The sequence below is a fragment of the Sinocyclocheilus anshuiensis genome, unplaced genomic scaffold, assembly GCF_001515605.1.
Source record: "Sinocyclocheilus anshuiensis isolate Anshui unplaced genomic scaffold, SAMN03320099.WGS_v1.1 scaffold457, whole genome shotgun sequence".
Lineage (NCBI taxonomy): Eukaryota > Metazoa > Chordata > Actinopteri > Cypriniformes > Cyprinidae > Sinocyclocheilus > Sinocyclocheilus anshuiensis.
In genome coordinates, this window is record NW_015537939.1 from 2,661,498 (window position 1) to 2,679,628 (window position 18,131).

Consider the following 18,131-nt stretch of genomic DNA (forward strand, 5'->3'; position numbering starts at 1 on the left):
GCAAACAAAAACCTCGAAAAATTATATACGACCTGCCAAATGCTGGCCGAATCACAGAAATGCCGATTCGCACGGGACTAATATTATCACAGGACCTCGGTGTTCTGCGAAATATGGTAGGTCTTTTGCGGGGGAATTTTTACTTTACAAATTACAGACATGGCCGATTCGCACGGGATTAAGATCACCGACAACCTCCGCAATTATTACAAATGACCGGAGGTCACCAGGTAATACTAATCCCGTGCGAATAGGGCTATAGTCAAGTTTTGTAGTCATGTATGTTTTGTGATGCTGCAGCACGGCAGCTCTTTAGGTTTTGGAACAGATCTACAGTTCCATTTGCTGACATAACTGTGGTTTATTTGCAGCTGTGATCACTGCTGCTATCTATTTATATCTCATCATTAAGCATTTGTTTATTACTCTTATTACTTGAAATAAAATAAAATATAAATAAACATAAAAAAATAATATTTTATATTTAAATGAATAATAAATGAGAATTACTTTGGCAACTAGCTGAAATAAAATATGTATGTTGAAAGTACTAACAAAAAAATATGTATATGTTAATATGTCTGCTGAAAGTACTAAGTACTAACCAAGAAATGTTCCTGATTTAAAATTATGCATAATATTATATAATACAAAATGTATTATACATCTTAAAAATACTACATATATATATGTGTATGTATATGTGTATGTGTGTGTATATATATATATATAGCCAAGAACAGTACTGAAATCTAGTCCAAAATGAACACTTGATAAGCGCCAAAATTGCCTTTGGCAAGTAAATGCAATGCTCGCGAGTTGCCCGGTAACTTTATAAGGAAATGCAACTTAATACAATTTAAATAACAGCAGATTCTATTCAGATATAAAAGGGTTTGCTAAAGAAAACAGCTGTTGTGACTTGTGTAGCGAACTTTTTTTTTCTTCAGAACTCCATGTGGCAACGTGAAACTTTACTCACATTAAGCCAATATCAATGGAAATATGAGAAGTGAAATGACGTTTTGTGTTGTCACCTCATTTCAGAGTCTGCCTCATCACAAGAACCTCAAAGATATTCTAAATATTCCCATAAATACTATAAATAATAAATAATCCTGTTTATATATCGGCAAAAATGTGTTTTAAAGCACTATTTATATTTATGAGCAGTAAATAAAAAATTTAATTAATTTTTGAACCCAAGGAATAATGCATCCCTGGTAGCACAAATGATCTCCAGTGAGTTCACAAGTTTTTTTATCGTTTCATATGTGTTTGAGAAAAGTTTGGTTTTTGACTCGTCTTTAAGCAAGAGTTGATGCAATATGCATCTCACATGATGTGATTGTGAAGAAACTCTTAATGATTTTTTTCCCCCCCACCTAGCAGAAATACTTATATGCCGGTGTTTTTTAATCACACCTTCTCTTCTCAGGTTTTCAGTGGAAATACGTGCCAGGAAACAGGGACTTATCTAATAAACATCTATTTTCATGCCTGTTTTCATGTAATGTTGAAAATGCCATGCACATGCAAGTAAATTAAAAGTACATTAATATATGCAAATATATTAGTTATAAGTAACAAGTCATATGACTGCAAATCATTGATTTTTATATCAAATATCTAAGAATATACTTTTCCGTCCTTTGTCCATCAACTAGTACATTCCTGAGGTCTTTTTTTAGTATTATTTATATGCTAATATAGTATTCATATTTTGAATTTGATTTTTCCTGTGAGTGCAAAAAGAGTGCCGTTGAGCAATATTACCCACAATCCGAGCTCTTTCAACAGCCTGGTGTGACATGTGTCCTTGTGTTGTGACACAGCGATGCAGAATCATGAAAGCAACAGTGATATCTTACGAGAATCGCGAAACTAATTCAATCTGCAAAGCAAAAAATAGGATTAAGTCTGACAATTGAATGGGAAAACCGTAACTAATGACACAACAGCAGGAAAATACGTGCCAGGAAACAGGGACTTATCTAATAAACATCTATTTTCATGCCTGTTTTCATGTAATGTTGAAAATGCCATGCACATGCAAGTAAATTAAAAGTACATTAATATATGCAAATATATTAGTTATAAGTAACAAGTCATATGACTGCAAATCATTGATTTTTATATCAAATATCTAAGAATATACTTTTCCGTCCTTTGTCCATCAACTAGTACATTCCTGAGGTCTTTTTTTAGTATTATTTATATGCTAATATAGTATTAATATTTTGAATTGGATTTATTTTTTCCATTTTAATTTAAATTTATATATAATTTATACATAAATTAGTAATTATGTTATGTGCTTTGTCATGTTTAAGTTTAAGTATATAATAAAATATTTATTTTTTATTTGATTTGATCTTCATTTAAATTGATGTTAATAGTTTTAGTTAACAATAACAACACTGTTTTTCTTCTTTTTTAAACCCTATATAAATGATTCCCACTGCATTGATTGCAGTTCTGTCTCACAAGCTGGTGGTGTGTGTGTGTGTGTGTGTGTGTGTGATTTCTCTTTCGGTGGCGTGGGGGAACATGGTTCGCTCTACGCTTGATGCTGTTTGTGGCAGAATCTATATGCTAATATAGTATTCATATTTTGAATTTGATTTATTTTTTCCATTTTAATTTAAATTTATACATAATTTATACATAAATTAGTAATTGTTATGTGCTTTGTCATGTTTAAGTTTAAGTATATAATAAAATATTTATTTTTTATTTGATTTGATCTTCATTTAAATTGATGTTAATAGTTTTAGTTAACAATAACAACACTGTTTTTCTTCTTTTTTAAACCCTATATAAATGATTCCCACTGCATTGATTGCAGTTCTGTCTCACAAGCTGGTGGTGTGTGTGTGTGTGTGTGTGTGTGTGATTTCTCTTTCGGTGGCGTGGGGGAACATGGTTCGCTCTACGCTTGATGCTGTTTGTGGCAGAATCTTCCAGAGGAGGTCGGTCCTCTCTCTGCCTGCGTGTTTACCTGCCTGCCCACCAGCCTGTCCACCCTCTGACCTCTCCACCTTTCTTATCCTTGCTGGCATGGATGACTGTCCTTCTTTTTCCCTTTCTGTTTTACTCCCGCATTCACTCTTTTATTGTCAGTCTTCGTTGTTGTTGTTGTTGTTTTTTTCTTGTTCTGATTTCTTTTTTGTTTTTTGTTCAGTGCTTTCAGTTATAGAGCTCGATACTGACTGCCCACATTTAAGCAGCCTTGGTTCCAGAAGTATTTTTTCCATTAATTTTCTTGATAGGGATCTCAAAATTTTTTTTTAAATCAGTGATTCTCAGCTGATACCAGTGACCGTACACAGTGCATATTTTAATTTAATTTAATTTAATTTTTATCAAATATGCAAAATTATTCAAATTATACTGTCTGATTAGGAGAAATTACAGGTTTGTAAATGCATAAACAGTAGGATTTATCTGCACATGGTTTAAAAACCAGGCCAAATATATTGAAGTGTCAGCCGAATTTCCAACAAAATATAGGGTTTTGGGTTGTGATCCACCAAATATTACTGTAGCATTTACATTAGCATATGCCATCCCTTTAAAATCCCAAAACTCTTGGTATGTGTGTTTTGAGTGTTTGTGTACATTTTCTTAACTGGATATTTTGAATGGGATTTTTACTTCCAGAACCCTTCTATTAAGCTCTGTTTGTCCTGTGTCTCCGTCTTTCTCTCTTTATATTTTTCCCTGCACGTATCTCGTATCTGGTTGTGTTGGTTATCATTTCTCCATCATCCATCCATCCTCTCCTCTGCATCCTCCACCCCTGCACAGTGTCCATCCTGTGCTTCATTCGATGCCAGTTTTTGGTTGATGCCCGTTCAGCACGAGAGCGCTTGTCTTCAGTGCTGGCTCACAGTCTCTCAGTCGTGAACGAAGGTCTTGTCCCCTCTCCGGATCCCATGTGTGGGTCGTCAAACAGCTTCCCTTAATGTCGTGGGTTATGAATTGTTGGCTGTGATTTTCGTCAGGCCTGGCAGTTTCTTGTGATGTTGGTATCGACGTGGGTTTGCAGGTCTCGGGGGGGTCTCCGCTCTCAAAAGAGGGGCAGTATGTGAATGCGAGTGCGTGTTTGTCAGGGTGAGAGTGAATAAACGAGGTCTCTTCTGCATGCCAGTGGAACCCTGTCGTGAAAGCTCTCCCACACTTGAACCGAGGAATCGTCATATCTTTCTGTTCTTCCTCCCGTCACATTATCCGTTACAGTTGTTGTGTTGGTGTATCAGGTCTGGTGGTTTCGTCTGATCTTAATGCCTCTGTTTTTTTCTCTCTCTGAATCTCTGCAGCCTGGGTGGGAGGAACGAGTGCACGCAGACGGAAGAACCTTTTACATCGACCATAGTAAGGACACTCATTTACTGACACAATAAGCAGCAGACACATTTGAGTGAAACCGTATTTAAATTAACATGTTAACTTAAAGGGATAGTTCACCCAAAAATGAAAGTTGTCATCATTTATTCACCCTCGAGTTGTTTTAAACCTGCATGATTTTTTTCTTCTGTTGAACACAAAAGAAGACTTTTTGAAGAATGTTGGTATTTAAACAGTTGCTGGTCCCCATTGACTTCCATATTATGGGGGAAAAAAATACTGTGGAAGTCAATGGGACTATCAACTGTGTTTGGTTACCCACATTCTTCAAAGAAATCTTCTTTTGAATTTCATACAGGTTTAATTTTTGGGTGAACTATCCCTTTAAGTTATCAAAAATATTGCTTAAATTATATTTAACACACACATTAAAGGGATAGTTCACCCAAAAATGAAAATTATGTCATTAATTACTCACCCTCATGTCGTTCCAAACCCGTAAGACCTCCGTTCATCTTTGGAACACAAATAAAGATATTTTTATTTATTATTTTTATTTAAGATATTTTATTTTATTTTACTATTCATTTTTTTTTATTATTCAAACCAATTTAGCAGTTGATCACCACTTTAACCAAAACTCAAAATCCTTAAAAAATATACATAAACTATCGTTCAAAAGTTTGAAGTCTGTAATTTTTTAAAAGGTTTTTTTTTGTCTCTTATGATGCAAAGCTGAATTTTCAGCATCATTACTCCAATCTTCAGTGTCACATGATCCTTCAGACATCATTCTAATATGATGATTTGGAGCTTAAGAAACATTTCTCAATTTAATCATTGTTAAAAAACAGTTGCGTATCCTTGCTGAATAAAAGTAGTAATTTCTTTTTAAAAAATCTTTCTAACCCCAAACTTTTGAACAGTAGCATTTAAGACGAACAAAAATTTATATTATCAAATTACATTTAATTTTGCTTTATATGGTCTAGTCAGAAATGACTGTTTTATGCAATTGATAACAATAGTTTTTAACAATAAGACTTTTTTTATATATTTTGATGGTCTTTACATCACTCTAAACATACTGTAATAGTGGGTAGAAAGCTACATTTTAATTAATTACATTTATGCGTTTGGCAGATGCTTTTATTCAAATTGGCGTTTGAAATTATTTTACGCTGCTTTACAATGTGACCAAAATGAGGTGCCTTGTAATGCAGCATAGTTTTGCTGTCTGTAATCCACCTGCCTTCTGTTTTACACATACAGTAATGCAGGCTCCATTCACAGATATGCTCTCAAGTTCCTATTTGTTGTTTTGTCTCAGTAACTTTATTCTGTGCTGTGTGATCAATAACTATTTAGATGTTAAAGGTAACATAAGTTGTGAGATCATTTTTCTCATGCATCATTAAACTCGGACGTGTCCTCAGTGTCCGTCACAACACAGGTGTGTTCAAGCACTGCTGAGTCTGCTGCCGTGGTCGATATACACCTGTTCTGTTTGTCAGCTCCACACATTCACAAACGACCTCTAGTGGTGTGTACACTGATTTATGTAGAACCACCACATTGAAAGTTTGTTTACACATTGAAACTTAAGGTTTTCTGTAAATTTAATTTGTACCAAATAGCAATAAAAATGTGAGGCTTATAAAGGCTTGTAAAATTCCTCTTCTCCTCCTCAGACACCAAAAAAACACAGTGGGAAGACCCTCGCCTCCAGAGTCCTGCCATAACTGGACCTGTGAGTGTACTTTTATTCTCTGTCACAGTCTTTCTATTATCCTGTCTCTGTTCTCCTATAACACTGTTGGCGTTTTGTTATATGTGACCCTGGACCACAAAACCAGTCATAAGGGTCAATTTTTCAAAATTGAGGTTTATACATAATATGAAAGCTGAATAAATAAGCTTTTCACTGATGTGTGGTTTGTTAGGATAGGACAATATTTGGCCGAGATACAACTATTTGGAAATCTGGAATCTGAGGGTGCAAACAAATCAAAATATTGAGAAAATCGCCTTTAAAGTTGTCCAAATGAAGTTCTTAGCGATGCATATTACTAATCAAAAATTACGTTTTGATACATTTACTGTAGGAAATTTACAAAATATCTTCATGGAACATTATCTTTACTTAATATCCTAATGATTTTTGGCATAAAAGAAAAATCAATAATTTTGACCCATACAATGTATTTTTGGCTATTGCTACAAATATACCCCAGCGACTTAAGACTGGTTTTGTGCTCCAGGGTCACATATAAAAAAAAATTGGTACAGAATACAAGGAGATTTGTCAGAAGTAGGGGAAGAAAATACTTTTTCAAAATATTTTGATGGCTAACGTTTAGTTTAAATATTTGTTGTGCGATTATTTTTAGTAGTAGTAGTAATAATAAATAATACGCATTTATCACAATGATCCTCATTACTGCAATTTTGCAGTTTTATTGCATTACAGTTAAAAATGTTAAATAATCTATTTAAAAAAAAAAACAGATTAAATTAGAGGTACAGTATTACAACATAAAAATTACTTCTTTTTTTTTCTCAATACACTAAAATTCCAAAAAAGCTATGTCACAATAAAAAAATAGAGGCCATTTTCATTTTAAATGTTTATGCATTTAAAAAAATTTATTCATTCACTCAAATTCATTTTCAAAATACTCATTTGAAATATGGCCTGGCCAGAATGTGTTTTTGTGATATTTATACAAATATACTATATAATATATATCAGATTTTCTTTTGAAAACATTTCGAATAATTTCCAAACTCATGTTTGTTTTCTTGCTTGTCCGTTGGTATTTGTTGTTATCCTTATGTTACATTTATGTATTCAATTGTTTATTTGTCTTCTTTTAGGCGGTGCCATATTCCAGAGAATTCAAGCAGAAGTATGATTACTTCAGAAAGAAGTTAAAGAAGCCGGTAAGAAATGAAGCGTTTTCAGAGACATTACAGTGAGCTCTTTCCTGTCACATACTGTATTCCTAGACACTCTCATTTATTCCTTGTGAAATCCTTGTCGAGGAGTGAAGAGCGTTTTCTTTTTTTTACCATTGGGTGTTAAATTGTTCTTCACACGACAGAAACGCAGCCGTTTACAGTGCTGTGATTGTTTCAAACCTTAATATTAAGTCTAGATGTTAGTGTGACACTCAAAGCTTGTAGCTAATCGTAATCTTCAGTTTATTATTCTGTGATTTTATTCATCCAAATTTCATGAATGCAACTCTGTTATTTGAATCTCTCTCTCTCTCTCTCTCTCTCTCCCACAGGCAGATATTCCAAACCGTTTCGAGATGAAGCTGCACAGGAATAACATCTTTGAGGAGTCGTACAGACGAATCATGTCCCTGAAGAAACCCGACAGTCTGAAGGCCCGTCTGTGGATCGAGTTTGAATCGGAGAAAGGGCTGGACTATGGGGGCGTGGCCAGAGAATGGTTCTTCCTGCTCTCCAAGGAGATGTTTAACCCTTATTATGGGCTGTTTGAGTACTCGGCCACGTAAGTGTCCAAGTGTTTGTCCACTACAGTTTTGTCGAGTTTGAGCTTCTTTGGCAGATTTGCTCGAACTGACACGTAAATCCTTAACCTCCCACCTCCACTTCTCACCTCGTATCTGCATCTCCTTTTAGTGCTCATCCCAGAGATCAGACTAGCTAACTGGCATTTCGCCTGTCTTTGAAGTTCTTAACCCTCTGGGGTCCGAGGGTGTTTTGGGGGCCTGAAGAAGTTTTGACATGCCCTGACATTTGTGTTTTTTTCAGTTGCTTATAAACATATGAATGGCTAAAGTCCAAAAGTACAATACATGATTGTGTTTTTGAGAAAGCAATGTTTATGCGTGGTTAGTGAAAAACTAACATTTTTAAGTAATTGAAATAAGGCCATAAAACATACAGAACATTTGTTCACAAGACTTTTGAGAACTGGATCTTGTAGCCTAGAGTTTTTGGTTCAAAGTGATGTGAAAATCATCCTGTTTACTCCTTCACAGAAAACAATATATTGATTTTCACTTTTAATGGTGTTTTGTAGTTGTGACATTATTTAGCTGTGAGCAGGCATCTCCATTTTTTTGTGTTCTCTGTTTGTTCCCTTATTTTTATTTTATAATCTGTTTATTATATATTTTTTATCTGTCTGCCTGTATATCAATCTGTCAGATTTTTTCTGTCTTTATTTGTTCATCTGTCTTGTCTTCATGTCTATCTATGTATATATCTGTCTATCTATATATTTACATGTCTGTCTCTCTATCTATCTATCTATATATCTATCTATCTCTATCTATCTATATATCTGCCTGTCTGTATATACATTTATCTGTCTCTGTCAGTATATATCTATGTCTTTCTGTCTGTATTGTTGTTCTGAAAGAAAGCAAGCATTTCTTCTTGTGTTACAGAGCTGGTCTGTTATGTTGTTAGATCTCCTCCACTGACACTCATTAGAGAACGCAGCAGAGCTGGCATCATAATTCATTCATTTAACGTCTCCCTTCTGTCTGTCTGCAGAGATAACTACACCCTTCAGATCAATCCAAACTCTGGCCTCTGTAATGAGGATCACCTCTCATACTTCAAGTTCATCGGTCGGGTGGCTGGCATGGCTGTGTATCACGGAAAGCTGTTAGACGGTACTTAAACCTGTTTTTTAAGAGCTGATCTGAAGCATTTTCATGTGACACTTTCTCTATTTTTATAGTTCACTTTTTTTATTATTATCATGTTATTATAATTATTTTTTTGTTTGTTTTGGGATTTGATTTGTAGTTGCTGTTCCCTGTTACAAACAGAAATGTATTCTTCTTGTTTGCTTTTGCAGGTTTCTTCATTCGACCATTCTATAAAATGATGCTGGGCAAACAGATCACACTGAATGATATGGAGTCAGTGGTGCGTTCTCACACACACACACACACACACACACACACACACACACACACACACACACACACATTTTTTGAGATATAACACACACACACACACACACACACACACACACCAATTTTAAGATATAACCCACAGCAGAACAGTGCAGAAACCTCATAAAACAGAATTCTCATTGAAGTATGTTGTTTGAAGGCATTGATCTGAATTTAGTGTGTCTGTGCACATGTATACTTTTCTCATTTTTCTCACTCCTGTTTAATGTTCATGTACACCATGTAGGACAGTGAATACTACAACTCTCTCAAGTGGATTCTGGAAAACGACCCCACAGAACTGGACTTGCGGTTCTGCATTGATGAGGACAACTTTGGACAGGTAACAGCATTATGTGTCTAAATATGTTTTTGTTGAAGTAAGTCATTTTCAATGAAAAAAAATGTTATTGTGGTATTTTTGTTAATGTTTTTTTTATACATATATTTATAGACATATCAGGTGGATTTGAAGCCAAGCGGCTCAGACATGGTTGTAACCAATGACAACAAAAAAGAATACATAGAGTGAGTTGCTCTCTTGCTCTATTTGTAAATTCTTGCATATGGCATTTTATACTAACAAAATCTCTCGTATTTTTTGGCTCTGCACAGCCTGGTGATTCAGTGGCGGTTTGTGAACCGGGTCCAGAAACAGATGAACGCCTTTTTGGAGGTACATGATCAAATCCCCCACACAATAAAAAGTTATCTGTAGTTCCATGTATTGCCACTAGGTGGTAGCAGAAGTTTGGATATTCCTTATGGCTGCATGCCATTGACCAGGTGTCACCAAACTTGATCCTGGAGGGCCGGTGTCCTGCAGAGTTTAGCTCTAACTTGCCTCAACACACCTGCCTGCGAGTTTCAAGTATACCTAGTAAGAGCTTGATTAGCTGGTTCAGGTGTGTTTAATTAGGGTTGGAGCTAAACTCTGCAGGACAACGGCCCTCCAGGACCGAGTCTGGTGACCCCTGCCATAGACTGTAAAAAAAAAGATGGACGACACTTCCTTCCACTATAGAAAAGTGAAGCCAAAACATTTTCAGTATGGCCGCTGTCATCTTGTGAAAATGACGTCATTTGGAGCCAGAGTCTGCGCAGTAGTGTCGTGAGGTGCAGCCGCGGTATCAAAGTCCTGCCCAAACTCCCGCAGACCCAATCGCAAGCTCACAATGACACCACGTGATGATGTTTTTATAGCATCAAATAACTAGTTAAAAGCAAATTTGTTAAGAAAAACGAACACTTGGACATACATCTGCATGATAAGAACTACCTAAAATGACGGAAACCATCTTTGGAAAAAATGTATTTGAAGTGTAATTTGATTATTTAGTTTGTCTCACATCCCATTAGATTACATGGAGAGGGCGGGGGTTATGACCTATACTGCAGCCAGTCACCTGGGGGTGATCTAGACGCTATGGCTTCACTTTTGAGGACTCGTCGTGCACGCTTGCTGCATGCCAATATGCTATAATGACATGCAATGTTTTGATCATGTTTCACATGTCTGTTTCACAGGGCTTCACTGAACTCATTCCCATCGACTTGATAAAGATTTTTGACGAAAACGAACTGGAGGTAACAACTTCCCACATACCCATTGCTCGTGCCTGCAGTTGTCATGGAGACTGAATCCTCCATGTCCAAGACTTTCATAGAATTATACAAAAAAAAAAGTGCAAAAAAAAGCCAGTATTTTGTTGAATGAATCGACTCCAAATATAGAAGAAAATCAAATCAAATAAAGTACTTTTAAGTTTCAGAAAATTGTATTGTAGAAAATTGTATTGCCACAAGCAGTACATAAAACATTTCGGGTACTGTATACTATACACCATATTATACAATAGTATTGTTCAAACACACACACACAATTGTTAAAAAGTTAAAGGTCAGGATGATTTTTTTAAATTATTTTTTTATGATTATTTTTTATTTTAATTACTTTTATTATGCAAGGACACTCAAAAGTGACAGTAAAGACATTGCCAATACATTTTTTGTCACAAATTTCAAAAATGTAATATTGATAATAATTACTGAGTACCAAATCATCATAGTAGAAGACTGAGAATTCAGCTTTGCCATTACAGAAATAATGTAAAAAAAAAAAAAGTAAATAATAATATCTGTGTATATATATATAATTTATTTATTAAAAACATTTTTACAAATTTTTTAAAATTGTAATAAAATTTCGCAATATTACTGTCTTTATTTTTTATCCAGCCTTTTAGCACCCTTAGTGAGCATAAGAGATGTCCTTTAAAAACATTTAAAAAAAAATCTTATTAAGGAAAGGGACATTGTGGCCAAGTATGGTGACCCATACTCGGAATTAGTGCTCTGCATTTATCCCATCCGAACACACACACAGCAGTGAACACACACCCGGAGCAGTGGGGGTTCGGTGCCTTGCTCAAGGGCACCTCAGTCGTGGTACTGAAGGTGGGAGAGAGCGCTGTACATTCACTCCCCCCACCTACAATCCCTGCCGGTACGAGACTCGAACCCGCAACCTTTGGGTTACGAGTCCGACTCTCTAACCATTAGGCCACGACTTCCCATCGACCCTAAACATGGTTTATTTTTATATATAATGCTTTCTGAAGTTGAGTAACTGTGGTGTGATGTTGGTCTGTGTGTGTTAGTGTGTTTATTGTGCTGTATTCTCTGTCTCCAGCTGCTGATGTGTGGTCTGGGAGACGTGGACGTCAATGACTGGAGGCAGCACACCATCTATAAGAACGGCTACTGTCCTAATCACCCTGTGATCCAGTGGTTCTGGAAGGTATGGAGAAGCACATAGCCTGTGTTTTTTTGTGTGCAAACATTTTGGACACACTTATTCATTATTATTCCTATTTTTTCACATTTATAGCAGTAGTAAAACCATATGAACTATGAAATATTACAGATGTAGTGACTGAAAACAAAAAAAAAATCTAAACAATCTCATGTTTATTTTAACTTCATGGGTGCATCCTGGAATGATCTCCTCAAACTAATGCATTAAAAAAATAGAATGTTAGTTTTGTAAATAAGTCATGAATGCATATTTTTCTTCAGAATTAATTTGAGGCATTTAAACAAACATTTAGATCAAAAGATTTTAAAGATCATGAGGAACTAATTTAGTCAAGTGTGTCCAAACTTTTGTATGCATGAGTGTGTCTGACCCCATGCCAAGTGCACTGCGGGCAGTTACCGATCAAAGTCTGTTTGATGTGAGGCTCATCGAGTGTTTACTCTGATGAAAGAGTCATGGTACGCATTAGGAACGTCTTATCAGTGGTCTGGATCCAGACATGCTTTTTCTACACACACATAGGTAAATACATACAGATTTACTCTCCAGTACATTTATACAGCAAATGTGTCATATTTGAAAAATGGTTTGAAGTCTATGTGAAATTAGGCACAAATTTCTTCAGTTGTGAAGTTAATCTATCGGGTCAGAGCTGTACATCCAAGGACGTTCGTAACATCTATAGACCTATTCATATTTATTTAATTTTTGAATAACAGTCCATGAAGAAAGATGATTCCCCCCCCCCCTGAATGGTGTAGTTATGGCATCTGCTAGCAGGGGTTTACTGGCCCAACTTTGACCCCTGGCTCCAACAGTGCAGGTTTAAGTCCAGCTTGTGGCATTTTCTGATCCTGTTCCCCCATTAAAATATGATGGAAATGCCAAACACCAAAAAAATGTCATACAGAATTAAACCAGTTGATTACTGGCACATTAACTAGAAAAGCTTTAAGTAGAGGTTTTCTACTGATGATTATTTGAATAGAATTCTAAATTTATTTATTTTAAGAGAAAAACTACCTTGGTTCCCTGGCGTGGTTGTTTTGAGAACTTATTCTCTGGAAAATGTTTTCCTTACTGTAGTATAAAGAGACGAAAGTTATTGGTATTAACTATGTCTCTCTACATCTCAACTCAGATAATATAATATAATATAATATAATATAATATAATATATATGTGTGTGTAATTTTGTAAATGTATGTTTGTTTTTCAGAAAATGTCACTGGCGTTGTAGTACAATTGTAGTATTATTTCTCTTGACAATTTAATGCAGTCTATAAGAAGATGTTTGTAGCAGCTTCCTCTGTTTTCAGATCTTAGTATTTCCCTTTGAGACCTATATAATGAATAGGCTCCATTCCTGATTGGTCCTTGATGAGTCACGTGATCTGTTGCAGGTTCCAATGGGCCGCAGTTGTTTACTATCGAGCAGTGGGGGACACCTGACAAACTCCCTCGTGCTCACACCTGGTAAGACCTAGAGGGATTTGACCACTTTATATACTCAAACACATCTATATGTTTTCCAATCATCTCCCGTGGAAGGGATTATTTTATTTTATTTTTTATTCTATTTTTTATTTTTCTATTTATTTAATTTCAGTATTTAAAAAACATTTTTTATTTTTTTTTTATTGTTTTTGTTTTGTTGTGTTTTGTTTTGTTTTGGGAACATACCAAAAACAATTTGGGGATATTCTGAAAAGATGTCACTCTCTTTTAATTTAAAAACAACTAAATGTTTGCATTTAGTTTATCTCAATGATTCCGTTATGTTTTCTTCCCACGCAGCTTTAATCGCCTGGACCTCCCGACGTACGAGTCATTTGAAGACCTGCGAGAGAAGCTTCTGATGGCGGTGGAAAACGCCCAAGGCTTTGAAGGCGTCGACTAAAGAAATCCCTTTATATCCATGCGATCTCCTAATGCAACCGATGAGCAAAGACATGTACAACACACTCGCACACACGTCTATACTCACATATACACACTCTCGAGTTGCCATTGTACAGCCAGATCCCAGCAGTCGCAGGTGTGTGATGTCAGCACAGTATATGCATGTAATCTGTCTAGCTGGAACGACATTGGCTGTGAACCCGTTTTGATGCCAAACAGCCCACAAATCATGCTCTCTAATAACACGTTTTATTTCAAAATCCAGCTCTGAGGCCGTGACGACTTTTATTTTGATAGTAAATAAGAAACTTCAGTATTTGGGTGTGGCCTCAGAGTGGGCGTGGCCTTGATATACCACCGCAACCAATCCCATTAATTCCACAAACATAATATAAGTTCAGTGAAGAGGCAACTCTCTTATCAGGTCTTACTAACACCAGATTACCTTAGGAATCACAGCCAGGATGAAGGACACATCCTCATCCTCCCTTATCCCGCAAAGTACGCCAAGTTTCCCCTTCCTTCCTTCCTTCCTTCCTTCGTCGAGGATTATTTTTTTATCTTCTTTTGCAACGCCAAGAAGCAACGGGAATTGTTTTTAATAGTTTATTATTATCGCTGTTATTATCATTCTTACAGAGTAAACGGATTATTTGTACCAACAGTGTGGTTTACTATTTTAAACAACATTATCGGAAATGCATTAGTGGCCTGGCTATATTCAATTCAATATCCATATCATTGTGGGTTAAAAAGACAAGAAAAAATAAACGAACAAAAAAATGATCAACATAATTATTGTATTGCTATGAAAACTGGCATGAACATGTATCTTGTGTTTCAATATGATTACGTAGTAATTATAAAGCTATTTTCCTTCTTGGTTGAGAGCAAAGATGGAAAACGTCGACATGCATCGGACATGAGTTTGTCGGAGAGGGTTTTCTTCAATTGTAATAAGTATTGTTCTTATCTTTATTATGATTATACCTGTTCATAATGCTGTAAATGAGTTTGTTTTGGGGGAAAGACACGATTGGACTTTTATTGTACGTGTTAAATCTGTTTGAAGTATTAAAGAGCGACACAGAGTGAAGCTATCTTAAAAGCGCTGTGATTCAACACTGCAAGTCTCGTAGACTTTCAGGACATAAACTTTCTTTCTTTCTTTCTGTTTTTTCTTGTTTCTTCTAACACCACTGTACCTAAAAGGGCACTTTATTGATCACAAACTAGGGTCATGTCACCCCTATTTTGTTCTTTTAAAAGCACTCGGTTCCTTGGTGCAATATCTCTTGTTTATAATTGGCCTGCTGCTAACATATCAGATCACAGCTCGGCCCTACAGCTGATCTGGAGTCAGTCTGGTTCGTCAGTGTGAATCCGGATCGGCTCTGTAGGAACGAGCTCCACCTGGAGTCAGACTTCAGACTGGTTCTTTTTCTATTTTCTTTTCCAGTATTTTATCTGTGCGCCTCCCCACTCACACTTTTCGGGCCGCTGTGGCTCTGTAGGTTTGTGATAATATTATGATTATTGTTATAAATTACCCTTTCACTTTTGTAGGGGCAGTTCTTTTTTTTTTATTGAAGAGGAACATTTACTGTCTGGTTCCTGCTCACCACAAGACCTTGCGATTCGTATAACTTTGTTTGAAATAAACTGATAAATGGAATTTAGGTGTGGTGTTGTTTTACTGATTTATTCGAAAAGTGTCAGGAAATCAACTAAATAAGACTTGAAATGGTATCGGATGGGTTTGGATTGATTGATTTCAAGGTAAACACATTCATGGTATTTCTACTTCTGTAACTGTTGGCTGTCGGGTTTGTAAATACCTGTCTGTTCTAGGTTTCAGTTTAAGCTGAAGTTTGAGAGGTTGAGGTAAAGTGTGTTTTGTCATTTACTGGATTGTCCGAAGTCGAAGAACAAGCAAACGGGAGGACAGAGTTTTGCTTTATTGTGGGGGTTTTCTTTTTACAGATATGCAATTTTACATGTTCTGTTGATTTGACCTGTTTCAACGTTGCAGGTACAGCTAACCGGGTCAAATCTGGCAACCCTCTTTGTAATCTAGTTCAAGGCTGTGTTGACTTCTCTGTTGTGTTGATTTTCTGCTCTCATGCTTAAACATTGCAAGCCTACATCTATAAAATCTGGAAATAATCATAAATATTTATTTCTTTTAAGTTATATTATAAAAATGTTGTTGCTTAAATAACATGTATTAGTAGTTTTATATATACATACACTATTTTTCAAAAGTTTGAGGTGGTAAGATTTAAAAAAAAAAAGTGTTTGAAAGTCTCTTATGCTTACCAAGGCTGCATTGATTTGATCAAAAATACAGTAAAAACAGTAATATTGTGAAATATTATTACAACTTAAAATAACTTTTTTTTAATTTTAATGTATTTTAAAGGATTAGTTCACCCAAAAATGAAAATTAGCTTGTGTTTTTACTCACCCTCGAGTCATCCTAGGTGTATATGACTTTCTTCTTTCAGACGAATCCAGTCGGAGTTATATTAAAAATGGTCCTAGCTATTCCAAGCTCTATCACTGCAGTCAGCGGCAGTGTTGCCAAGTCCGCGGTTTTCCCACGGAATTGGGCTACTTTAACACTGATGCCACAGGTTGTTTTTCATGTCCGCGAGTTGAAACGACTCCAATAACATGATATTTAAACCCTGGAATGCGAATTTTAGCAGGGGAACCCTGCCAAAAAATGTGTATTTTCCCCCCTGGAACGAGATTTTTAACTGGGGACCCCCCTCGAAACGCGATTGGGCTAGTTTCGAGTAGCGTTTGAGCAGGTTTTCTTGTGAAAACCTGGCAACTCTGGTCAGCGGATGTTGCAGTTGAATAGTCCACAAGTCGTCAAATAAAGCGCGCGCATCCATAATAAAACGTGCCGCACAGGGCTCCAGGGGGTGAATAAAGGCCACCTGTAGCAAATCCATTGCTGCGTCCCAATTCACATATTATCTGTCCTAAATAGTATTCGAAAATAGAATTAGTATGTCCCAAATCATAGTATGTTTAAATAAGTATGCCAAAGATTACCGGATGGTCTACTACTTCCGGTTAGAATTCGAAGTGCAGATCGATGCACACTCTAACGGCTAACATTGCCCACAACACATTGCGCGGTGGACGAGGATTTAATTAGAACTACAAATACGCATTAAAAGTGTTAAAAAACTACAAACATGGTGGATATACGCGCCCAACGGACAGGTAGATAAAATGATAAAATAATCAGTCTAACCTGATGAAAAACTATAAATGTAATGTTATCCATGTTATATTTAATCTGCAGCAACACTGTGAACTTTTATAATGATACGTTTGGTCATTAATTTTTAAATGCATCATTATGCAAACACATGAGCAGAGTTCTCGGTATGATAGACCCGCGACTAGCAGATCAACGTACCTCTTAATTTCTCTTCAATACGGTAGGAAATCAAAGTAAACGAAATTCCAATACGGTAGTATGTCCGAAAGCTTGCCAATTTTTTTCTTCTACATACTCAAAAGTATGTACTTTTTCTTCACAGAAAGAGTACATACTTTTAGGGCATAGTACAAGTAGGCGAATTTTTCTCTCACTTCTGGTATGTCATACGCAGAAGCCGTTCCGGCGGATGATGCAGCACGTCGGCGTTGTGTGATTAGTGACGAATGCGGAGAGAGAACAAAACGAAACGCCGGTTACGAATTAGAAGTACAAACCGAGGATTTGCAAAGAAAAATGTCGGAGGATTTCGATATAAACCAAGAGGAGACTGGTTTCCCTTTGCTAAAGTAAGGAAACTTTGCTTCCTTTGCTCCTGTAAACAAACTCGCGAGACTAGCATATCTCAGAGGCGCGCGCGCTGCACATACATATGGAACATACGTCGACCGGCTTCGCGTATGACAGATACCGGAAGTGAGAGAAAAGTGTTAATTACCTTTGAAATATGGATATTTTCTTACCAAAAAAACGCGTGCATTCACTACAGGAGGCCTTTATTCACCCCCCCGGAGCCGTGTGTATGAGGCACGTTTTATTATGGATGCGCGCGTTTTATTTGACGACTTGTGGACTGTTCAACTGCAACACCCGC

General features: G+C 36.3%; 1 protein-coding gene across 1 annotated transcript in view; it reads left to right on the top strand.

Annotated features, from left to right (window-relative positions):
- LOC107662689 (E3 ubiquitin-protein ligase NEDD4-like) overlaps positions 1-15,259 on the top strand; it is a 41,192-nt gene extending 25,933 nt beyond the window's left edge. The window contains exons 13-27 of the mRNA XM_016452766.1: positions 2,958-2,987; positions 4,323-4,377; positions 6,042-6,100; positions 7,228-7,293; positions 7,644-7,873; positions 8,887-9,008; positions 9,197-9,267; positions 9,544-9,639; positions 9,751-9,824; positions 9,912-9,972; positions 10,824-10,883; positions 11,989-12,096; positions 13,201-13,222; positions 13,518-13,590; positions 13,912-15,259. Coding sequence (XP_016308252.1) covers positions 2,958-2,987; positions 4,323-4,377; positions 6,042-6,100; positions 7,228-7,293; positions 7,644-7,873; positions 8,887-9,008; positions 9,197-9,267; positions 9,544-9,639; positions 9,751-9,824; positions 9,912-9,972; positions 10,824-10,883; positions 11,989-12,096; positions 13,201-13,222; positions 13,518-13,590; positions 13,912-14,014 — 1,230 coding nt within the window. The 3' untranslated portion in view covers positions 14,015-15,259. The remainder of the gene's footprint in view (positions 1-2,957; positions 2,988-4,322; positions 4,378-6,041; positions 6,101-7,227; positions 7,294-7,643; positions 7,874-8,886; positions 9,009-9,196; positions 9,268-9,543; positions 9,640-9,750; positions 9,825-9,911; positions 9,973-10,823; positions 10,884-11,988; positions 12,097-13,200; positions 13,223-13,517; positions 13,591-13,911) is intronic.
- The last annotated feature ends 2,872 nt before the right edge of the window (positions 15,260-18,131 follow it).